Source organism: Pseudophryne corroboree, chromosome 4 (assembly GCF_028390025.1).
Source record: "Pseudophryne corroboree isolate aPseCor3 chromosome 4, aPseCor3.hap2, whole genome shotgun sequence".
NCBI classification, from domain to species: domain Eukaryota; kingdom Metazoa; phylum Chordata; class Amphibia; order Anura; family Myobatrachidae; genus Pseudophryne; species Pseudophryne corroboree.
In genome coordinates this window covers 1,603,303-1,630,371 of record NC_086447.1, presented here as the reverse complement: position 1 = coordinate 1,630,371, position 27,069 = coordinate 1,603,303, and the positions used below count along the sequence as shown (strand labels likewise).

General features: G+C 51.9%; 1 protein-coding gene across 2 annotated transcripts in view; it reads right to left on the bottom strand.

Annotated features, from left to right (window-relative positions):
* NRBP1 (nuclear receptor binding protein 1) overlaps positions 1 to 26,683 on the bottom strand; it is a 159,838-nt gene extending 133,155 nt beyond the window's left edge. The window contains exons 1-5 of one of the 2 annotated variants that reach the window (XM_063914903.1): positions 26,541 to 26,683; positions 22,220 to 22,452; positions 2,640 to 2,762; positions 2,460 to 2,561; positions 440 to 529 (exon numbers count right to left, since the gene is read on the bottom strand). In XM_063914903.1, coding sequence (XP_063770973.1) covers positions 440 to 529; positions 2,460 to 2,561; positions 2,640 to 2,762; positions 22,220 to 22,414 — 510 coding nt within the window. In that variant the 5' untranslated portion in view covers positions 22,415 to 22,452; positions 26,541 to 26,683. The remainder of the gene's footprint in view (positions 1 to 439; positions 530 to 2,459; positions 2,562 to 2,639; positions 2,763 to 22,219; positions 22,453 to 26,540) is intronic. The other variant, XM_063914904.1, reaches the window with a different exon arrangement.
* Between the last annotated feature and the right edge of the window lie 386 nt (positions 26,684 to 27,069).

Genomic DNA, 27,069 nt, shown 5'->3' with positions numbered 1-27,069 from the left:
CCGGGAGGGTGTGTGACGTCCGCTCCGGCCCCCGATCAGCCTGTTCTCATTGCACTGTAGGAGTAAGTCCTGGGCTGCGCACACACTGGAAATATCATTCCATGGCGGAATTTCACTCTGTCTGGGCGGCGACTATCCGATCGCAGAGGAGCGATCAGGGCTGAATGACCCCCTATATTTCCTGCCACACGCACACATTCACGCCAGGGTTAATTTTTTCAGGAACCATATTAACCTACCAGTATATATTTGGAGGAAACCTGCGCAAGCACGGGGAAAATATACAAACTCCACACAGGGCCACGGTGGTAATCAAACCCATGACCTCAGTGCGGTGAGGCACTAATGCTAACCACTACACCATCCGCGCTACCGCTGGAGATTGCGAGGTGCAATGGTCCAACAGGTACAAAGAGCTAACAATCACACAGCCCGTTACCTTCTCATTCATAGTCTTGTGGTTTTTCTTGGTCTTCTTCAGGAATTGCTTGAGACTTCCAGACGACATGTACTCCGTAATGAAAATGACCTGCGGCAACAGGAGACGAGAGATTGGTTCCAGCTACCACACCAGGTATATACCGGCCAGCCCTTACACACCGGGTATATACACACACACCGGCCAGCCCTTACACACCCGGTATATACACACACTGGGTATATACAGTACACACACCGGCCAGCCCTTACATACCGGGTATATACACACACCGGCCACCCTTACACACTGTGTATATACACACACTGGGTATATACAGTACACACACCGGCCAGCCCTTACACACCGGGTATATACACGCACCGGCCAGCCCTTACACACAGGGTATATACAACACCGGCCAGCCCTTACACACAGGGTATATACACACACTGACCAGCCCTTACACACAGGGTATATACACACACCGACCAGCCCTTACACACCGGGTATATACACGCACCGGCCAGCCCTTACACACCGGGTATATACACGCACCAGCCAGCCCTCACACACACACACACACACACACACCGGCCAGCCCTTACACACCGGGTATATACACACACCAGCCAGCCCTTACACACCGGGTATATATACACATGCACCGGCCAGCCCTCACACACCGGGTATATACACACACACCAGCCAGCCCTTACACACCGGGTACATATACACACGCACCGGCCAGCCCTTACACACAGGGTATATACACGCACCGACCAGCCCTTACACACCGGGTATATACACACACCGGCCAGCCCTTACACACAGGGTATATACACACACTGACCAGCCCTTACACACAGGGTATATACACACACCGACCAGCCCTTACACACCGGGTATATACACGCACCGGCCAGCCCTTACACACCGGGTATATACACCACCGGCCAGCCCTTACACACCGGGTATATACACGCACCAGCCAGCCCTTACACACACACACACACACACACACACACACACACACACACACACACACCGGCCAGCCCTTACACACCGGGTATATACACACACACCAGCCAGCCCTTACACACCGGGTATATATACACATGCACCGGCCAGCCCTCACACACCGGGTATATACACACACACCAGCCAGCCCTTACACACCGGTTACATATACACACGCACCGGCCAGCCCTTACACACCGGGTATATACACGCACCGACCAGCCCTTACACACCGGGTATATACACACACCGGCCAGCCCTTACACACCGGGTATATAAACACACACCAGCCAGCCCTTACACACCGGGTATATACACACACACCAGCCAGCCCTTACACACCGGGTATATATACACATGCACCGGCCAGCCCTCACACACCGGGTATATACACACACACCAGCCAGCCCTTACACACCGGGTACATATACACACGCACCGGCCAGCCCTTACACACCGGGTATATACACGCACCGACCAGCCCTTACACACCGGGTATAAACACACACTGGCCAGCCCTTACACACCGGGTATATACACACACACACTGGGTACATACAGGCACCGGCCAGCCCTTACACACCGGGTATATACACGCACCGACCAGCCCTTACACACCGGGTATAAACACACACTGGCCAGCCCTTACACACCGGGTATATACACACACACACTGGGTACATACAGGCACCGGCCAGCCCTTACACACCGGGTATATACACGCACCGACCAGCCCTTACACACCGGGTATAAACACACACTGGCCAGCCCTTACACACCGGGTATATACACACACACACACTGGGTACATACAGGCACCGGCCAGCCCTTACACACCGGGTATATACACGCACCGACCAGCCCTTACACACCGGGTATAAACACACACTGGCCAGCCCTTACACACCGGGTATATACACACACACACTGGGTACATACAGGCACCGGCCAGCCCTTACACACCGGGTATATACACTGCCCCCATCTAAGTATATGTTACATGCGTGTGCGATGGACTCACCCGCGCGCGGTTCTCCTTCACGTCCGCCCAGTACTTATGGAACTTGACAATGTTGAGATGCTCCAGCTGAATCAGATTATCAAACACGGCTTTAACTTTGTCCTGTAAAAAAGCAGCCAATCAGGAGCTAGTTCCCCAATCCAGAGTCATACTCGTCACCACTATACATCACACACATACCTCTTGTAGCTTGAAGTTCTTCCTTTCTGAGAACTGCACCTCATTCCAGACGACCTCGACCCCTTCCTCCGTGTCCATGGCGAGATAAGCGCTATCAATACCCGGAACATTGCGCTGGTTCACCTGATGGTGAGAATAAACCGGGGGTGCTATTAATGTGTGTACCGTACACAGCACAGCACCTATTACACAGCACCCCGCTACATACAACACAGCACCTATTACACAGCACCCTGCTACATACACCCCCTATACCATACACCGCACCCATTACATAGCATCCCGCTACATACAGCACAGCACTTATTACACAGCACCCCGCTACATACAGCACCTATTACACAGCACCCCGCTACATACATCACCTATTACACAGCACCCCGCTACATACAGCACCTAATACACAGCATCCCGCTACATACAACACAGCATCCCGCTACATACAGCACAGCACCTATTACACAGCACCTAATACACAGCATCCCGCTACATACAGCACAGCACCTATTACACAGCACCCCGCTACATACAGCACAGCACCTATTACACAGCACCCTGCTACATACACCCCCTATACCATACACCGCACCCATTACATAGCATCCCGCTACATATAGCACCTATTACACAGCACCCCGCTACATACAGCACAGCACCTATTACACTGCACCCCGCTACATACAGCACAGCACCTATTACACAGCATCCCGCTACATACAGCACAGCACCTATTACACAGCACCCCGCTACATACAGCACCTATTACACAGCACCCCGCTACATACAGCACAGCACCTATTACACAGCACCCCGCTACATACAGCACCTATTAAACAGCATCCTGCTACCTACACCCCCTATACCATACACAGCAAACCGCTACCTACATCCCCCATACCATACACAGCACCTATTACACAGCATCCTGCTACCTACACCCCCTATACCACACACAGCAAACCGCTACCTACACCCCCTATACCATACACAGCACCCGATACATACAGCACAGCACCTATTACACAGCACCCCGCTACATACAGCACAGATTACACAGCATCCTGCTACCTACACCCCCTATACCATACACAGCAAAACGCTACCTACACCCCCCATACCATACAAAGCACCTATTACACAGCATCCTGCTACCTACACCCCCTATACCATACACAGCAAACCGCTACCTACACCCCCTATACCATACACAGCACCCCGCTATATACAGCACAGCACCCCACTACATACAGCACAGCACCTATTACACAGCACCCCGCTACATATAGCACAGCACCTATTAAACAGCATCCTGCTACCTACACCCCCTATACCATACACAGCAAACCGCTACCTACACCCCCCCATACCATATACAGCACCTATTACACAGCATCCTGCTACCAACACCCCCTATACCACACACAGCAAACCGCTACCTACACCCCCTATACCATACACAGCACCTATTACACAGCACCCCGATACATACAGCACAACACCTATTACACAGCACCCCGGTACATACAGCACAGCACCCCGCTACATTCAGCATAGCACCTATTAAACAGCATCCTGCTACCTACACCCCCTATACCATACACAGCAAACCGCTACCTACACCCCCCCATACCATACACAGCACCTATTACACAGCATCATGCTACCTACACCCCCTATACCACACACAGCAAACCGCTACCTACACCCCCTATACCATACAGAGCACCTATTACACAGCACAACACCTATTACACAGCACCCCGGTACATACAGCACAGCACCCTGCTACATACAGCATAGCACCTATTAAACAGCATCCTGCTACCTACACCCCCTATACCATACACAGCAAACCGCTACCTACACCCCCTATACCATACACAGCACCTATTACACAGCATCCTGCTACCTACACCCCCTATACCATACACAGCACCTATTACACAGCATCCCGAGACATACAGCACAGCACCTATTACACAGCGCCCCGCTACATACAGCACCTATTACACAGCACCCCGCTACATACAGCACAGCACCTATTAAACAGCATCCTGCTACCTAAACCCCCTACACAGCAAACCGCTACCTACACCCCCTATACCATACACAGCACCTATTACACAGCACACCAATACATACAGCACAGCACCCCGGTACATACAGCACAGCACCCCGCTACATACAGCATAGCACCTATTAAACAGCATCCTGCTACCTACACCCCCTATACCATACACAGCACCTATTACACAGCACACCAATACATACAGCACAGCAGCCCGGTACATACAGCACAGCACCCCGCTACATACAGCATAGCACCTATTAAACAGCATCCTGCTACCTACACCCCCTATACCATACACAGCACCTATTACACAGCACACCAATACATACAGCACAGCACCCCGGTACATACAGCACAGCACCCCGCTACATACAGCATAGCACCTATTAAACAGCATCCTGCTACCTACACCCCCTATACCATACACAGCACCTATTACACAGCACACCAATACATACAGCACAGCACCCCGGTACATACAGCACAGCACCCCGCTACATACAGCATAGCACCTATTAAACAGCATCCTGCTACCTACACCCCCTATACCATACACAGCAAACCGCTACCTACACCCCCTATACCATACACAGCACCTATTATACAGCATCCTGCTACCTACACCCCCTATACATTACACAGCATCCCGAGACATACAGCACAGCACCTATTACACAGCACCCCGCTACATACAGCACCTATTACACAGCACCCCGCTACATACAGCACGGCACCTATTACACAGCACCCCGCTACATACAGCACAGCACCTAATACACAGCATCCCGCTACATACAGCACAGCACCTATTACACAGCACCCCGCTACATACAGCACAGCACCTATTACACAGCACCCCGCTACATACAGCACAGCACCTATTACACAGCACCTGCTACATACACCCCCTATACCATACACCGCACCCATTACATAGCATCCCGCTACATACAGCACAGCACCAATTACACAGCACCCCGCTACATACAGCACAGCACCTATTACACAGCACCCTGCTACATACACCCCCTATACCATACACCGCACCCATTACATAGCATCCCGCTACATACAGCACCTATTACACAGCACCCCGCTACATACAGCACCTATTACACAGCACCCCGCTACATACAGCACAGCACCTATTAAACAGCATCCTGCTACCTAAACCCCCTACACCATACACAGCAAACCGCTACCTACACCCCCTATACCATACACAGCACCTATTACACAGCACACCAATACATACAGCACAGCACCCCGGTACATACAGCACAGCACCTATTAAACAGCATCCTGCTACCTACACCCCCTATACCATACACAGCACCTATTACACAGCACACCAATACATACAGCACAGCACCCCGGTACATACAGCACAGCACCCCGCTACATACAGCATAGCACCTATTAAACAGCATCCTGCTACCTACACCCCCTATACCATACACAGCACCTATTACACAGCACACCAATACATACAGCACAGCACCCCGGTACATACAGCACAGCACCCCGCTACATACAGCATAGCACCTATTAAACAGCATCCTGCTACCTACACCCCCTATACCATACACAGCACCTATTACACAGCACACCAATACATACAGCACAGCACTCCGGTACATACAGCACAGCACCCCGCTACATACAGCATAGCACCTATTAAACAGCATCCTGCTACCTACACCCCCTATACCATACACAGCAAACCGCTACCTACACCCCCTATACCATACACAGCACCTATTATACAGCATCCTGCTACCTACACCCCCTATACCATACACAGCACCTATTACACAGCATCCCGAGACATACAGCACAGCACCTATTACACAGCACCCCGCTACATACAGCACCTATTACACAGCACCCCGCTACATACAGCACGGCACCTATTACACAGCACCCCGCTACATACAGCACAGCACCTAATACACAGCATCCCGCTACATACAGCACAGCACCTATTACACAGCACCCCGCTACATACAGCACAGCACCTATTACACAGCACCCCGCTACATACAGCACAGCACCTATTACACAGCACCTGCTACATACACCCCCTATACCATACACCGCACCCATTACATAGCATCCCGCTACATACAGCACAGCACCTATTACACAGCACCCCGCTACATACAGCGCAGCACCTATTACACAGCACCCCGCTACATACAGCACAGCACCTATTACACAGCACCCTGCTACATACACCCCCTATACCATACACCGCACCCATTACATAGCATCCCGCTACATACAGCACCTATTACACAGCACCCCGCTACATACAGCACAGCACCTATTACACAGCAACCCGCTACATACAGCACCTATTACACTGCACCCCGCTACATACAGCACAGCACCTATTACACAGCACCCCGCTACATACAGCACAGCACCTATTACACAGCATCCTGCTACCTACACCCCCTATACCATACACAGCAAACCGCTACCTACACCCCCATACCATACACAGCACCTATTACACAGCATCCTGCTACCTACACCCCCTATACCACACACAGCAAACCGCTACCTACACCCCCTATACCATACACAGCACCTATTACACAGCACCCCGATACATACAGCACCTATTACACAGCACCCCGCTACATACAGCACCTATTACACAGCATCCTGCTACCTACACCCCCTATACCATACACAGCAAACCGCTACCTACACCCCCTATACCATACACAGCACCTATTACACAGCATCCTGCTACCTACACCCCCTATACCATACACAGCAAACCGCTACCTACACCCCCCATACCATACACAGCACCTATTACACAGCATCCTGCTACCTACACCCCCTATACCACACACAGCAAACCGCTACCTACACCCCCTATACCATATACAGCACCAATTACACAGCACCCCGATACATACAGCACAGCACCTATTACACAGCACCCCGCTACATACAGCACAGCACCTATTACACAGCATCCTGCTACCTACACCCCCTATACCATACACAGCAAACCGCTACCTACACCCCCCATACCATACACAGCACCTATTACACAGCATCCTGCTACCTACACCCCCTATACCATACACAGCACCCCGCTACATACAGCACAGCACCTATTACACAGCACCCCGCAACATACAGCACAGCACCTATTAAACAGCATCCTGCTACCTACACCCCCTATACCATACACAGCAAACCGCTACCTACACCCCCCCATACCATACACAGCACCTATTACACAGCATCCTGCTACCTACACCCCCTATACCACACACAGCAAACCGCTACCTACACCCCCTATACCATACACAGCACCTATTACACAGCACCCCGACACATACAGCACCTATTACACAGCACCCCGCTACATACAGCATAGCACCTATTAAACAGCATCCTGCTACCTACACCCCCTATACCATACACAGCAAACCGCTACCTACATCCCCTATACCATACACAGCACCTATTACACAGCATCCTGCTACCTACACCCCCTATACCATACACAGCAAACCGCTACCTACATCCCCTATACCATACACAGCACCTATTACACAGCATCCTGCTACCTACACCCCCTATACCATACACAGCACCTATTACACAGCATCCCGAGACATACAGCACAGCACCTATTACACAGCACCCCGCTACATACAGCACCTATTACACAGCACCCCGCTACATACAGCACAGCACCTATTAAACAGCATCCTGCTACCTAAACCCCCTATACCATCCACAGCAAACCGCTACCTACACCCCCTATACCATACACAGCACCTATTATACAGCATCCTGCTACCTACACCCCTATACCATACACAGCACCTATTACACAGCATCCCGAGACATACAGCACAGCACCTATTACACAGCACCCCGCTACATACAGCACGGCGCCTATTACACAGCACCCCGCTACATACAGCACAGCACCTATTACACAGCACCCCGCTACATACAGCACAGCACCTATTACACAGCACCCCGCTACATACAGCACAGCACCTATTACACAGCACCCCGCTACATACAGCACGGCACCCATTACGCAGCACCCTGCTACATACAGCATGGCACATATTACACAGCACCCCGCTACATACACCCCCTATACCATACACAGCACCTATTACACAGCATCCCGCTACATACAGCACCTATTAAACAGCATCCTGCTACCTACACCCCCTATACCAAACACAGCAAACCGCTACCTACACCCCCTATACCATACACAGCACCTATTACACAGCATCCCGCTCACTACACCCCCTATACCATACACAGCACCCCGCTACATACAGCACCTATTACACAGCACCCTGCTACATACAGCACAGCACCTATTACACAGCATCCTGCGACCTACACCCCCAATACCATACACAGCACAGAACCTATTACACAGCATCCCGCTACCTACACCCCCTATACCATACACAGCACCTATTACACAGCATCCCACTACCTACACCCCCTATACCATACACAGCACCTATTACACAGCATCTCGCTACCTACACCCCCTATACCATACACAGCATCCCGCTACCTACAACCCCTATACCATACACAGCACCTATTACACAGCATCCCGCTACCGACACCCCCTATACCATACACAGCACCTATTACACAGCATCCCACTACCTACACCCCCTATACCATACACAGCACCTATTACACAACATCCCGCTACCTACACCCCCTATACCATACACAGCACCTATTACACAGCATCCCGCTACCTACACCATACACAGCATCCCGCTACCTACACCCCCTATACCATACACAGCACCTATTACACAGCATCCCGCTACCTACACCACCTATACCATACACAGCACCCCGCTACCTACACCCCCTATACCATACACAGCACCTATTACACAGCATCCCACTACCTAAACCCCTATACCATACCCAGCACCTATTACACAGCATCCCGCTACCTACACCCCCTATACCATACACAGCACCTATTACACAGCACCCTGCTACATACAGCACCTATTACACAGCATCCCGCTACCTACACCCCCTATACCATACACAGCACCCCGCTACCTACACCCCCCATACCATACGCAGCACCTATTACACAGCATCCCGCTACCTACACCCCTATACCATATACAGCACCTATTACACAGTATACCGCTACCTACACCCCCTATACCATACACAGCACCCAGCTACCTACACCCCCTGTGACCGGACGATCTCGTACGAAAGCACTCACCGCTTTCGCGTCCCGTCCCCAGTGCACAGAATGGAAGGTTAGGTCACACAGGACCTGGCCACATAGGGGATTCCTGCTTACCGTCAGTAACCGCCTGTTACCGACTCCACCCACTGCGCTGTGGGCGGGTTTATGCTGCCACCACCAAACTCCTAACCTGCTGTGGCGTTTGGAACCACGGTTCTGCTCTGTATGTGCCGACACGCTGCCTTACCACACCTGCGTGGTATTGACGAATCCCCACTAGTCCTCTACCGGTAGCTGACGGAAGGCGGAACTTGGAGACGTTGGGGTGCTGCCGGGACAGCAGAAGAACGGGGCTATGTTTTGCATAGGCCTACAGGTCACAAGATGACGCAATCTTCTTGAGGCAGATTATGTTTTAATGCCAACAAATAGTTCTAAAGAGAACTCTTCCCTATTGCTAGGGGAAACAGCATACAGCAAGATGTTCCAGCAGAAAGTAGTTGGTACAATCCACACTGGAGGCTCACAGCCTCCTCTTTTTATACAGTAAAATCACAAACCACAGTCCCTTCTATCCAATCAGGATATCTTACAAAATATAAATAAATTACATTATACAAGGATATACAGTAAGTGCAAAAAAGCTATTTCCTTTTTCCTGCCACACACAAAGTTCTTGTAATTTAACCAAATCTGCATCCTAGATAATGCAGCCTAGGAAATGTTAGATCAAACTTGTGGCCGGAGAGAATTTCTGTGACAGGACGGTCCCGTACGAAAGCACTCGCCGCTTTTGCGTCCCGTCTCCTGCGCACAGAATGGAGGATCAGGTCACACGAGGCCTGACCACATAGGGGATTCCCGCTTACCGCCAGTAACCGCCTGTTACTGACTTCACCCACTGCGATGTGGGCGGGTTTATGCTGCCACCACCAAACTCCTAACCTGCCGTGGCGTTTGGAACCACGGTTCTGCTCTGTATGTGCCGACACACTGCCTTACCACACCTGTGTGGTGTTAACGAATCCCCACTAGCCACTTGCTAGGCCTCTACCGGTAGCTGGCGGAAGGCGGAACTTGGAGACGTTAGGTGTTTCCCTGGACAGCTGGAGGACGGGGCTATGTTTGGCATAACCCTGTAGGTCACAAGATGAAGCAATCTTCTTGAGGCAGATGATGTTTATTTGCTCAATAATAGCCTTAAAAAAGACTCATCCCTATTGCTAGGGGCAACAGCATACAGCAAGATGTTCCAGCAGAATGAAGATGGTACAACTACCCTTGGAGTCTCACAGGCATCCTCTTTTTATCTCAGTTCTACACACAGTACCACAGGGGGGCGGGGGAGGGGGGTAAGCCCTCTTTGTCTTCTCCAACCAATCAGGTTATCGCAGAAAAATAAGAATTTACTCACCGGTAATTCTATTTCTCGTAGTCTGTAGTGGATGCTGGGAACTCCGAAAGGACCATGGGGAATAGCGGGCTCCGAAGGAGGCTGGGCACTCTAGAAAGATTTAGGACTACCTGGTGTGCACTGGCTCCTCCCACTATGACCCTCCTCCAAACCTCAGTTAGGACACTGTGCCCGGACGAGCGTACACAATAAGGAAGGATTTTGAATCCCGGGTAAGACTCATACCAGCCACACCAATCACACCGTACAACTCGTGATATGAATCCCAGTTAACAGTATGAAACAACTGAGCCTCTCAACAGATGGCTCAACAATAACCCGATTTAGTTAACAATAACTATGTACAAGTATTGCAGATAAACCGCACTTGGGATGGGCGCCCAGCATCCACTACGGACTACGAGAAATAGAATTACCGGTGAGTAAATTCTTATTTTCTCTAACGTCCTAGTGGATGCTGGGAACTCCGAAAGGACCATGGGGATTATACCAAAGCTCCCAAACGGGCGGGAGAGTGCGGATGACTCTGCAGCACCGAATGAGAGAACTCCAGGTCCTCCTCAGCCAGGGTATCAAATTTGTAGAATTTTGCAAACGTGTTTGCCCCTGACCAAGTAGCTGCTCTGCAAAGTTGTAAAGCCGAGACCCCTCGGGCAGCCGCCCAAGATGAGCCCACCTTCCTAGTGGAATGGGCATTTACAGATTTTGGCTGTGGCAGGCCTGCCACAGAATGAGCAAGCTGAATTGTACTACAAATCCAGCGAGCAATAGTCTGCTTAGAAGCAGGAGCACCCAGCTTGTTGGGTGCATACAGGATAAACAGCGAGTCAGATTTTCTGACTCCAGCCGTCCTGGAAACATATATTTTCAGGGCCCTGACAACGTCTAGCAACTTGGAGTCCTCCAAGGCCCTAGTAGCCGCAGGCACCACAATAGGCTGGTTCAGGTGAAATGCTGACACCACCTTTGGGAGAAATTGGGGACGAGTCCTCAATTCTGCCCTATCCATATGGAAAATCAGATAAGGGCTTTTACATGATAAAGCCGCCAATTCTGACACACGCCTGGCTGAAGCCAAAGCCAATAACATGACCACTTTCCACGTGAGATATTTCAGATCCACGGTTTTTAGTGGCTCAAACCAATGTGATTTTAAGAAACTCAACATCACGTTGAGATCCCAAGGTGCCACAGGAGGCACAAATGGGGGCTGAATATGCAGCACTCCTTTCACAAATGTCTGAACTTCAGGTACTGAAGCTAGTTCTTTTTGAAAGAAAATCGACAGAGCCGAGATCTGTACTTTAATGGAGCCTAGTTTTAGGCCCATATTAACTCCTGCTTGCAGGAAATGCAGAAATCGACCTAGTTGAAATTCCTCTGTTGGGGCCTTTTCGGCCTCACACCATGCAGCATACTTCCGCCATATGCGGTGATAATGATTTGCTGTAACCTCTTTTCTAGCTTTAATAAGCGTAGGAATGACTTCCTCCGGAATGCCCTTTTCCTTCAGGATCCGGCGTTCAACCGCCCTGCCGTCAAACGCAGCCGCGGTAAGTCTTGGAACAGACAGGGCCCCTGCTGTAGCAGGTCTTGTCTGAGCGGCAGAGACCACGGGTCCTCTGAGATCATCTCTTGAAGTTCCGGGTACCACGCTCTTCTTGGCCAATCCGGAACCACGAGAATTGTGTTTACACCTCGCTTTCTTATTATTCTCAATACCTTTGGTATGAGAGGTAGAGGAGGGAACACATAAACTGACTGGTACACCCACGGTGTCACTAGAGCGTCCACAGCTATCGCCTGAGGGTCTCTTGACCTGGCGCAATACCTCTCTAGTTTTTTGTTTAGGCGGGACGCCATCATGTCCACCTGTGGACGACCCCACTGATTTACAATCATTTGGAAGACTTCTGGATGAAGTCCCCACTCTCCCGGGTGGAGGTCGTGCCTGCTGAGAAAGTCTGCTTCCCAGTTGTCCACTCCCGGGATGAACACTGCTGACAGTGCTAGTACATGATTTTCCGCCCATCGGAGAATCCTTGTGGCTTCTGCCATTGCCATCCTGCTTCTTGTGCCGCCCTGTCGATTCACATGGGCGACTGCCGTGATGTTGTCTGACTGGATCAGCACCGGCTGGTGTAGGAGCAGGGATTTTGCTTGACTTAGGGCATTGTAAATGGCCCTTAGTTCCAGAATATTTATGTGAAGGGAAGTCTCGTGACTTGACCATAGTCCTTGGAAGTTTCTTCCCTTTGTGACTGCCCCCCAGCCTCGTAGGCTGGCATCCGTGGTCACCAGGACCCAGTCCTGTATGCCGAATCTGCGGCCCTCCAAAAGATGAGCACTCTGCAGCCACCACAGAAGAGACACCCTGGTTCTTGGGGACAGGGTTATCAAGCGATGCATCTGAAGATGTGATCCGGACCACTTGTCCAACAGGTCCCACTGAAAAATCCTGGCATGGAACCTGCCGAATGGAATTGCTTCGTAAGAAGCTACCATCTTTCCCAGGACCCGCGTGCAGTGATGCACCGATACCTGTTTTGGTTTTAGGAGGTCTCTGACTAGAGAAGACAACTCCCTGGCTTTCTCCTCCGGGAGAAACACTTTTTTCTGGACTGTGTCCAGAATCATCCCCAGGAACAGTAGACGTGTCGTGGGGACCAGCTGTGACTTTGGGATATTCAGAATCCAGCCGTGCTGGCGCAGCACTTCCTGAGATAGTGCTACTCCCACTAACAACTGTTCCTTGGATCGTGCCTTTATTAGGAGATCGTCCAAGTATGGGATAATTAAAACTCCCTTTTTTCGAAGGAGTATCATCATTTCCGCCATAACCTTGGTAAATACCCTCGGTGCCGTGGAGAGTCCAAACGGCAGCGTCTGGAATTGGTAATGGCAATCCTGTACCACAAATCTGAGGTACTCCTGGTGAGGATGGTAAATGGGGACATGCAGGTAAGCATCCTTGATGTCCAGGGATACCATGTAATCCCCCTCCTCCAGGCTTGCAATAACCGCCCTGAGCGATTCCATCTTGAACTTGAATTTTTTTATGTATGTGTTCAAGGATTTCAAATTTAAAATGGGTCTCACCGAACCGTCCGGTTTCGGCACCACAAATAGTGTGGAATAGTAACCCCGGCCTTGTTGAAGTAGGGGTACCTTGATTATCACCTGCTGGGAATACAGCTTGTGAATCGCAGCTAGCACCGCCTCCCTGTCTGAGGGAGCAATCGGCAAGGCAGATTTTAGGAACCGGTGGGGTGGAGCCGCCTCGAATTCTAGCTTGTACCCCTGAGATACTATTTGAAGGATCCAGGGATCCACCTGTGAGCGAGCCCACTGATCGTTGAAATTCATGAGGCGGGCCCCCACCGTACCTGGCTCCGCCTGTGGAGCCCCACCGTCATGCGGCGGACTTGGAAGAGGAAGCGGGTCCATAAGCATCTCCTAGCAGAGATGGACAATGCACTTATTTTAGATGCCAGCCGGCAGACTTCCCTCTGTGCATCTCTCATATATAAGACTGAGTCTTTGATATGGTCAATTGTTAGCAGAATCGTGTCTCTGTCTAGTGTGTCAATATTTTCTGACAGGGAATCTGACCACGCAGCGGCAGCACTGCACATCCATGCTGACGCAATAGCTGGTCTAATGCCTGAGTGTGTATATACAGACTTCAGGATCGCCTCCTGCTTTCTATCAGCAGGTTCCTTAAGGGCGGCCGTATCCGGAGACGGTAGTGCCACCTTTTTAGACAAACGTGTGAGCGCTTTATCCACCCTAGGGGATGTTTCCCAACGTGCCCTATCCTCTGGCGGGAAAAGGAACGCCATTAGTACCTTCTTAGGAATTACCAATTTCTTATCAGGGGAAGCCCACGCTTCTTCACACACTTCATTTAATTCATCTGACGGGGGAAAAACTACAGGTAGTTTTTTCTCCCCAAACATAATACCCTTTTTTGTGGTACCTGGATGTAAATCAGAGATATTTAACACCTCTTTCATTGCCTCAATCATGCAGTGAATGGCCTTAATGGGCATTAAATTTGACTCCTCGTTGTCGACACTGGTGTCAGTATCCGTGTCGACATCTACTTGTGCCATCTGAGATAGCGGGCGTTTTAGAGCCCCTGATGACTTTTGAGACACCTGGACAGGCACGAGCTGAGAACTCGGCTGTCCCGCAGTCGGCATGTCGTCAAATTTCTTATGTAATGAGTCTATACGTGCACTCATTTCTTTCCATAAGCCCATCCACTCAGGTGTCTGCCCCCCAGGGGGTGACATCCCTTCTAAAGGCATCTGCTCCGCCTCCACCTCATTATCCTCATCAAACATGTCGACACAGCCGTACCGACACTCCACATACACAGGGAATGCTCAATATAGAGGACAGGACCCACAAAAGCCCTTTGGGGGGACAGAGTGAGAGTATGCCAGCACACACCAGAGCGCTATATAAGGCAGGGACTAACTGAGTTATGTCCCTTATAGCTGCTTTTTAATATAAACTAAATACTGCGCCAAATTAAATGCCCCCCCTCTCTCTTTTTTACCCTTTTCTGTAGTGTAGACTACAGGGGAGAGCCAGGGAGCTTCCTTCCAGCGGAACAGTGAGGGAAAAATGGCGCCCAGTGTGCTGAGGGAGATAGCTCCGCCCCTTTTCCGCAGCCTATTCTCCCGCTTTTTTATGGAATCTGGCAGGGGTATTTACCTCATATATAGCCCCTGGGGCTATATATTGAGGTATTTTTGCCAGCCAAGGTGTTTTTATTGCTGCCTCAGGGCGCCCCCCCCCCCAGCGCCCTGCACCCTCAGTGACCGGAGTGTGAAGTGTGTATGAGGAGCAATGGTGCACAGCTGCAGTGCTGTGCGCTACCTTGGTGAAGACTGATGTCTTCTGCCGCCGATTTTCCGGACCTCTTCTTGCTTCTGGCTCTGTAAGGGAGACGGCGGCGCGGCTCCGGGACCGAACATCAAGGCTGGGCCTGCGGTCGATCCCTCTGGAGCTAATGGTGTCCAGTAGCCTAAGAAGCCCAATCTGGCTGCAAGCAGGCGAGTTCGCTTCTTCTCCCCTTAGTCCCTCGCTGCAGTGAGCATGTTGCCAGCAGATCTCACTGAAAATAATAAACCTAAGACTATCTTTCTTCTAAGAGCTCAGGAGAGCCCCTAGTGTGCATCCAACCTCGGCCGGGCACAAAATCTAACTGAGGCTTGGAGGAGGGTCATAGTGGGAGGAGCCAGTGCACACCAGGTAGTCCTAAATCTTTCTAGAGTGCCCAGCCTCCTTCGGAGCCCGCTATTCCCCATGGTCCTTTTGGAGTTCCCAGCATCCACTAGGACGTTAGAGAAATATAAAGAAATACAAGTTACATTTCAAAAGTTAAGAATTAGATAAAGCACATTCCTGCTCCTCTTCATATATAACCAAACCAGTGGCTTTCCCAAACACAATCTGATTATCATCTTCCCGTCTCTTTCACAAATGTAAATATAACTTGTATTTCAATTGCATTCACCCTCTCACACATAGACAACGTTCTTATACTGTAAATTAAACATAATCTGCATCACACATAATGCAGCCTAAGAAATGTTACATCAAACTGTTGTTACACGAAACCCACTAGTTTGCATTCATAAAACACAATCTGATTAACATGTTCCTGTCTCTCTAACATCTCCATGCAAACCCAGTTCACACAAGGGCCCTCATTCCGAGTTGTTCGCTCGCAAGGCGATTTTAGCAGAGTTGCTCACGCTAAGCCGCCGCCTACTGGGAGTGTATCTTAGCTTCTTAAAATTGCGAACGATGTATTCGCAATATTGCGATTACAAACTACTTAGCAGTTTCTGAGTAGCTTCAGACTTACTCGGCATCTGCGATCAGTTCAGTGCTTGTCGTTCCTGGTTTGACGTCACAAACACACCCAGCTTTCGCCCAGACACTCCTCCGTTTCTCCAGCCACTCCCGCGTTTTTTCCGGAAACGGTAGCGTTTTTATCCACACGCCCATAAAACGCCGTGTTTCCGCCCAGTAACACCCATTTCCTGTCAATCACACTACGATCGCCGGAGCGAAGAAAAAGCCGTGAGTAAAAATACTATCTTCATAGCAAAATTACTTGGCGCAGTCGCAGTGCGAACATTGCGCATGCGTACTAAGCAGAAAAACGCTGCGATGCGAAGAAAAATACCGAGCGAACGACTCGGAATGAGGGCCAATATTCAGAGAAGACAGCAACAAATCCTTTCACCTGCATGTGTCTATAAAGTTACACAGAGACACATCTCAATCTCAAAGAAATGGCTTGTCCATACACCCCTTTCCAGGTGCCAGGGTCATCAGCATCTCAATTCCTAGGTGAGAAGCTTCCAAGGCCATTTGTCCTCAAACGTAAATGCATTTTAAAACCAACACAGCTTACACATTCCTTCTAAGTGCTGGCATTTGCTGCAATGTAAATGTGCAATCTTACAACTGTGCCTAGAGCATTAACTATAACATGGTGAAAACACAGTATTAAATATATTTTTAAATACCCGGTGCCTAGCACTCACAATACATTTAAAGATGGCGCTTAGCACCAGTGCACAGTTTAAAAGTGGCGCCAAGCGCCCATTGTCCTTGAATATGGCGCTGGTCACTGAGGGTTAACCCCTTCATTGCCGCGCCGCCATTGTCCACGTGGGCTGGGGGTCTCTCCAGCCACAAAACTGTTCACTGAAACCCACTAGTTTGCATTCAGAATACACAATCTGATTAACATGTTCCTGTCCCATTCACATCTCCATGCAAACCCAGTGTTTGGGATTACAACAGGAAAGGCTGCAACACAACAAACAGTCTTCCTTCCACCTTCGTTTGCATTTCAAAGATGTTTGGCACCAAGAGGCCGGCTAATTGACACTTACTTGTACATAGCAAGTCTGGAGCTAGGACAATTACCATACGACTTCCTATGCAAAAAGTGTCTCACAAACTATTTTCAAGGCCTTTTTAGAAACAAAATACCTTGTACTTTCCTCATAAGTGTCCTGTCCATCAGTTCATCATTCTCCAACTGCGCACTGCGCAGCGATATAACATATGACACATTATTAAACATATTTTAAATACTCGGTGCCTAGCACCCACAATACATTTAAAGATTGCGACTAGCGCCAGTGCACAGTTTAAAAGTGGCGCCAAGCGCCCATTGTCCTCCTAATTGCGCCAGGCACTAGGGGTAACCCCTTCAGTGCTGCGGCCGCCATTACACGTATGGCTGGTTAGTCTCTCCGGCCACACCTCCTATACCATACACAGCACCCCGCTACCTACACCCTCTATACCATACACAGCACCTATTACACAGCATCTCGCAACCTACACCCCCTATACCATACACAGCACCTATTACACAGCATCCCGCTACCTACACCCTCTATACCAGGCTTTTTCAACCAGTGTGCCGCGACCAGTTGCAAGGTGTGCCGCGGAGCCAAAGCAGCTTCCTGCACCTTCAGAGTGAACTGTTCGCCCGGGCTCTTCTTAGAGGATCAGTCATGCTCTGGCCATGACCTATGCCTTGATGACGCAGCAGTGTGATATCAGAAGTCATGGCTGTAGCGTCTCACCACCCAGCCAGCCCACCCGCCTGTATACCATGCTTGCCTACCTGACCCTCTCCATGAGGGAGAAAATGCTCTGTTCCTGGTAATGTATGATTGCCATCACCTGTGGTGAGCTGGGTAATTGATAAGAAAGGCGTTTCACCACAGGTGATGGCAATCATACATTACCAGGAGAGTCCAGGAACAGAGCATTTTCTCCCTCATGGAGAGGGGCAGGTAGGCAAGTATGCTGTATACACATCTTCCAGTTCCCGCTTGCATCCACAGCTTTCCTTGCCCACCCACATCCACACCTGCCCGACCGCCCGCTGCTCAGTATTCGCAGCACTACACTATGAACAACCCCCGCCACTGAGGGACAGGGAGGAGGACAGCTAATCAGTAGGGGCTAATATTTGTTATGTTATTTCTCCTGTGGGGAGCAATAGGATTTATGGGGGGAACAATGTGAATAATTCATGTGGGGAGCAATAGGATTTATGTGGGGAGCAATGCGATTTATGTAGGGAGTAACATGATTTATGTGGGGAATAATGTGATTGATTTTCCTGTGTAGGCCAATGTATGTGTGGATTCTTTGTTTACTGTGATGGCCAATGTGTGTTTTTAGTTTTTTTCTGTGGGGAACTGATGGCAATTTTAAAATATTGTTCGGTGTGCCGCGAGTAAAAATCACTGCTCTATACCATACACAGCACCTATTACACAGCATCTCGCAACCTACACCCCCTATACCATACACAGCACCTATTACACAGCATCCCGTTACCTACACCCCCTATACCATACACAGCACCCGGCTACCTACACCCCCTATACCATACACAGCACCTATTACACAGCATCCCGTTACCTACACCCCCTATACCATACACAGCACCCGGCTACCTACACCCCCTATACCATACACAGCACCTATTACATAGCATCCCGCTACCTACACCCCCTATACCATACACAGCAACCCGCTACCTACCTACACCCCCTATACCACACACAGCACCTATTACACAGCATCCCACTACCTACACCCCCTATACCATACACAACACCTATTACACAGCATCCCACTACCTACACCCCCTATACCATACACAGCACCTATTACATAGCATCCCGCTACCTACACCCCCTATACCATACACAGCAACCTGCTACCTACCTACACCCCCTATACCACACACAGCACCTATTACACAGCATCCCACTACCTACACCCCCTATACCATACACAACACCTATTACACAGCATCCCACTACCTACACCCCCCATACCATACACAGCACCTATTACACAGCATCCCACTACCTACACCCCCCATACCATACACAGCACCTATTACACAGCATCCCACTACCTACACCCCCTATACCATACACAGCACCCGGCTACCTACACCCCCTATACCATACACAGCACCTATTACACAGCATCCCACTACCTACACCCCCTATACCATACACAACACCTATTACACAGCATCCCACTACCTACACCCCCCATACCATACACAGCACCTATTACACAGCATCCCACTATCTACACCCCCTATACCGTACACAGCACCTATTACACAGCATCCCACTACCTACACCCCCTATACCATACACAACACCTATTACACAGCATCCCACTATCTACACCCCCTATACCGTACACAGCACCTATTACACAGCATCCCACTACCTACACCCCCTATACCATACACAACACCTATTACACAGCATCCCACTACCTACACCCCCCATACCATACACAGCACCTATTACACAGCATCCCGCTACCTACACCCCCCATACCATACACAACACCTATTACACATCATCCCACTACCTACACCCCCATACCATACACAACACCTATTACACAGCATCCCGCTACCTACACCCCTTATACCATACACAGCACCCCGCTACCTACACCCCCAGAACCGTGGTTCCAAACGCCACGGCAGGTTAGGAGTTTGGTGGTGGCAGCATAAACCCACCCACAGCGCAGTGGGTGGAGTCAGTAACAGGCGGTTACTGACGGTAAGTGGGAATCCCCTATGTGGCCAGGTCTCGTGTCACCTAAACATCCATTCTGTGTACTGGGGACGGGACGCGAAAGCGGTGAGGACTTTCGTACAAGACCGTCCGGTCACAGCCTATATTACACGTCCTCCCACACCCAGCAGCCATGGTCTATATTACACGTCCTCTCACACCCAGCAGCCATGGTCTATATTACACGTCCTCTCACACCCAGCAGCCATGGTCTATATTACACGTCCTCTCACACCCAGCAGCCATGGTCTATATTACACGTCCTCTCACACCCAGCAGCTGCCATGGTCTATATATTACACGGCCGCTCACACCCAGCAGCTGCCATGGTCTATATTACACGGCCTCCCACACCCAGCAGCAGCCATGGTCTATATTACACGTCCTCTCACACCCAGCAGCCATGGTCTATATTACACGTCCTCTCACACCCAGCAGCCATGGTCTATATTACACGTTCTCCCACACCCAGCAGCCATGGTCTATATTACATGTTCTCCCACACCCAGCAGCCATGGTCTATATTACACGTCCTCTCACACCCAGCAGCAGCCATGGTCTATATTACACGTCCTCTCACACCCAGCAGCCATGGTCTATATTACACGGCCGCTCACACCCAGCAGCAGCCATGGTCTATATTACACGTCTTCTCACACCCAGCAGCAGCCATGGTCTATATTACACGCCCTCTCACACCCAGCAGCAGCCATGGTCTATATTACACGTCCTCTCACACCCAGCAGCAGCCATGGTCTATATTACACGTCCTCTCACACCCAGCAGCAGCCATGGTCTATATTACACGTCCTCTCACACCCAGCAGCAGCCATGGTCTATATTACACGTCCTCTCACACCCAGCAGCCATGGTCTATATTACACATCCTCTCACACCCAGCAGCAGCCATGGTCTATATTACACGGCCTCCCACACCCAGCAGCAGCCATGGTCTATATTACACGTCCTCTCACACCCAGCAGCCATGGTCTATATTACACGGCCTCTCACACCCAGCTGCCATGGTCTATATTACACGTCCTCTCACACCCAGCAGCAGCCATGGTCTATATTACACGTCCTCTCAGGTGAGATGGATGTGGATGAAGGGTTCCTCAGGTAGCCCCTAACTCCCACCCTACTCTACGCCAATGGCCGATGTACCCAGCTCACCTCTTCACGCCGTTTCTGCCAGCGACCACAAGGCGACTCCTCCAGGATCTCAGATTCATCTTCACTTTCCTCCTCTTCTTCCTCTTCTTGGGCAGCAACAGACGGGGCACTCACAGGGGGGGACATAGAGGACACACTCTCCAGTTTTGGGTCTGAGCCTGTGCTTGGAGCCACTTTACTTTCCCCTTCAGACATTGTTTTGGAGCTTGAGCAAGACAGTAACGACGCAGCACCTGCAAAATACCGACATACAACAAACCATGAACACAGCAATGACCACTGTACAAAACCGACAGTAATGACGCAGCACCTGCAACATACCGACACATAAAACCATGAACACAGCAACGAGAACTGTACAAAACCAACTGCAAGTGCAACACCGGGAGACTACAACCACCGCAACACCGGCAGATCGCAAGTGCAACACCAGGAGACTACAACCACCGCAACACCGGCAGATCGCAAGTGCAACACCAGGAGACTACAACCACCGCAACACCGGCAGATCGCAAGTGCAACACCAGGAGACTACAACCACCGCAACACCGGCAGATCGCAAGTGCAACACCAGGAGACTACAACCACCGCAACACCGGTAGATCGCAAGTGCAACACCAGGAGACTAAAACCACCGCAACACCCGCAGATCGCAAGTGCAACACCGGGAGACTACAACCACCGCAACACCGGCAGATCGCAAGTGCAACACCGGGAGACTACAACCACCGCAACACCGGCAGATCGCAAGTGCAACACCGGGAGACTACAACCACCGCAACACCGGCAGATCGCAAGTGCAACACCGGGAGACTACACCCACCGCAACACCGGCAGATCACAAGTGTAACACCGGGGGACAACAACCACTGCAGCATTGGGAGACCGCAAGTGCAACACGGGAAGAATCTGAGGACCCCGCAAATCTGAGACTAAAACCTATATCTCCAAAAGGCCACACAATGCCAAACGTAACACCTAAATTCCCAGAGGACCACACCAGAGGATCAGTATACACACACAGGGGGAGTAGGGATCGGTATACACATACTCACACAGGGGGAGTAGGGATCGGTACACACACACGCAGGGGGAGTAGGGATCGGTACACACACACGCAGGGGGAGTAGGGATCGGTACACACACACGCAGGGGGAGTAGGGATCGGTACACACACACGCAGGGGGAGTAGGGATCGGTATACACACACACGCAGGGGGAGTGGGGATCGGTACACACACACGCAGGGGGAGTGGGGATCGGTACACACACACGCAGGGGGAGTGGGGATCGGTACACACACACGCAGGGGGAGTGGGGATCGGTACACACACACACACGCAGGGGGAGTGGGGATCGGTACACACACGCAGGGGGAGTGGGGATCGGTACACACACACGCAGGGGGAGTGGGGATCGGTACACACACACACACGCAGGGGGAGTAGGGATCGGTACACACACGGGGAGTAGGGATCGGTACACACACAGGGGAAGTAGGGATCGGTACTCACACACACAGGGGGAGTAGGGATCGGTACTCACACACACAGGGGGAGTAGGGATCGGTACACACACACAGCGGGAGTAGGGATCGGTACACACACACAGCGGGAGTAGGGATCGGTACACACACACACAGGGGGAGTAGGGATCGGTACACACACACAGGGGGCGCTGGGATCGGTACACACACACACAGAGGGAGTAGGGATCGGTACACACACACAGGGGGAGTAGGGATCGGTACACACACACAGGGGGAGTAGGGATCGGTACACGCACACACATGGGGAGTAGGGATCGGTACACGCACACACAGGGGGAGTAGGGGTCGATACACACACACACACAGGCGGAGTAGGGATCGGTACACACACACGGGGAGTAGGGATCGGTACACATACACACACAGGGGGAGTGGGGATCGGTACACACACACACACAGGGGGAGTAGGGATCGGTACACACACAGGGGGAGTAGGGATCGGTACACACACAGGGGGAGTAGGGATCGGTACACATACACACAGGGGGAGTAGGGATCGGTACACATACACACAGGGGGAGTAGGGCTCGGTACACATACACACAGGGGGAGTAGGGCTCGGTACACATACACACAGGGGGAGTAGGGCTCGGTACACATACACACAGGGGGAGTAGGGCTCGGTACACATACACACAGGGGAAGTAGGGCTCGGTACACATACACACAGGGGGAGTAGGGCTCGGTACACATACACACAGGGGGAGTAGGGCTCGGTATACACACACAGGGGGAGTAGGGATCGGTACACACACACAGGGAGTAGGGATCGGTACACACACACAGGGAGTAGGGATCGGTACACACACACAGGGAGTAGGGATCGGTACACACACACAGGGAGTAGGGATCGGTACACACACACAGGGAGTAGGGATCGGTACACACACACACAGGGAGTAGGGATCGGTACACACACACACAGGGAGTAGGGATCGGTACACACACACACACAGGGAGTAGGGATCGGTACACACACACACAGGGAGTAGGGATCGGTACACACACACAGGGTGAGTAGGGATCGGTACACACACACAGGGTGAGTAGGGATCGGTACACACACAGGGTGAGTAGGGATCGGTACACACACAGGGTGAGTAGGGATCGGTACACACACAGGGGGGAGTAGGGATCGGTACACACACAGGGGGAGTAGGGATCGGTACACACACACAGGGGGAGTAGGGATCGGTACACACACACAGGGGGAGTAGGGATCGGTATACACACACACACACACACACACACATGGGGAGTAGGGACCTGTATACACACACACACAGGGGAGTAGGAATGAAGGGGTGAGTAGGGATCAGATGGGGGGGTAAGGACCGGGTTGGGGGGATAAGGAATTAAAGAGTTGGGATCAGGGGTAGGGGAGTAGGGATCAGGGGTAGGGGAGTAGGGATCAGGGGGATGCAGGTAGGATCAGGGGTAGGGGAGTAGGGATCAGGGGGAGGCAAGTAGGATCAGGGGTAGGGGAGTAGGGATCACGGGGAGGCAGGTAGGATCAGGGGTAGGGGAGTAGGGATCAGGGGGAGGCAGGTAGGATCAGGGGGAGGCAGGTAGGATCAGGGGGAGGGGAGTAGGGATCAGGGGTAGGCAGGTAGGATCAGGGGTAGGGGAGTAGGGATCAGGGGGAGGGGAGTAGGGATCAGGGGGAGGGGAGTAGGGATCAGGGGGAGGGGAGTAGGGATCAGGGGGAGGCAGGTAGGATCAGGGGGAGGCAGGTAGGATCAGGAGGAGGCAGGTAGGATCAGGGGGAGGCAGGTAGGATCAGGGGGAGGCAGGTAGGATCAGGGGGAGGCAGGTAGGATCAGGGGGAGGCAGGTAGGATCAGGGGGAGGCAGGTAGGATCGGGCAGGTAGGATCAGGGGGAGGCAGGTAGGATCGGGCAGGTAGGATCAGGGGGAGGCAGGTAGGATCGGGGGGAGGCAGGTAGGATCGGGGGGAGGCAGGTAGGATCGGGGGAGGGAGGTAGGATCGGGGGAGGGGAGTAGGGATCAGGGGTAGGGGATCAGGGGTAGGGGAGTAGGGATCAGGGGGAGGCAGGTAGGATCAGGGGTAGGTTAGTAGGGATCAGGGGGAGGGGAGTAGGGATCAGGGGTAGGGGAGTAGGGATCAGGGGTAGGGGAGTAGGGATCAGGGGTAGGGAAGTAGGGATCAGGGGTAGGGAAGTAGGATGGGGTGGAGGATGAGGGATCAGGGGTAGGGATCAGGGGGAGGCAGGTAGGATCAGGGGGAGGCAGGTAGGATCAGGGGTAGGGGAGTAGGGATCAGGGGGAGGGGAGCAGAGATCAGGGGGAGGCAGGTAGGATCAGGGGTAGGGGATCAGGGGTAGGGGAGTAGGGATCAGGGGGAGGCAGGTAGAATCGGGGGTAGGGGAGTAGGGATCAGGGGTAAGATAGTAGGGATCAGGGGTAGGAACGAGGGGTAGGGGATGAGGGGTGGGGGAGTAGGGATCGGGGGGGTAGGGATCGGGGGGGTAGTGGAGTAAGGATGAGGGTAGGGGAGTAGGGATGAGGGGTGGGGGAGTAGGGTTCGGGGGGGGAGTAGGGATCAGTGGGGGGGAGTAGGGATCAGGGGTAGGGACGAGGGGTGGGGGATGAGGGGTGGGGGAGTAGGGATCGGGGGGAGTAGGGGAGTAGGGATCGGGGGGGTAGGGGAGTAAGGATGAGAGTAGGGGAGTAGGGATGAGGGGGGGGGGGGGGAGTAGGGATCAGTGAGGGGAGTAGGGATCGGGGGGGGGGGGGGGGGTCCGCCGGTTACCTCGGGATTCGGGCCCCGATACTGGGGGATCCTCTGACAGATCTCAGCGCCTAACAGTGACGTCAGACGCACAGAACGCGATGACGTCAACCATGTTCCCGTGAACGGCTCCTCCTACGTTTGTCGCCTCCCAACGCCGACGAAGACGCGGGGCTAGGGGCGGGGCGGGGCCGGGCAGGGTGAGCGCGCTGCGCGGTCACGGTGGTGACGCAGGCGCAGTGTCGAAAAAACCTGTCACATTATATAGACAGGTACGCCTGCAGCAGAGGGGCGTGTCATCCTGCAGCAGAGGGGCGTATCATGCCCCGCCCATGGAGGCTCGGAGTTGATGTGAAGGCGGTGCAGTGGTGATGTGAGGGTGGCTCGGTGATGATGTGAGGGTGGCTCGGTGATGATGTGAGGGCGGCTCGGTGATATTGTGAGGGCGGCTCAGTGGTGATGAGAGGGTGGCTCGGTGGTGATGTGAGGGTGGCTCGGTGATGATGTGAGGGTGGCTCGGTGATGATGTGAGGGTGGCTCGGTGGTGATG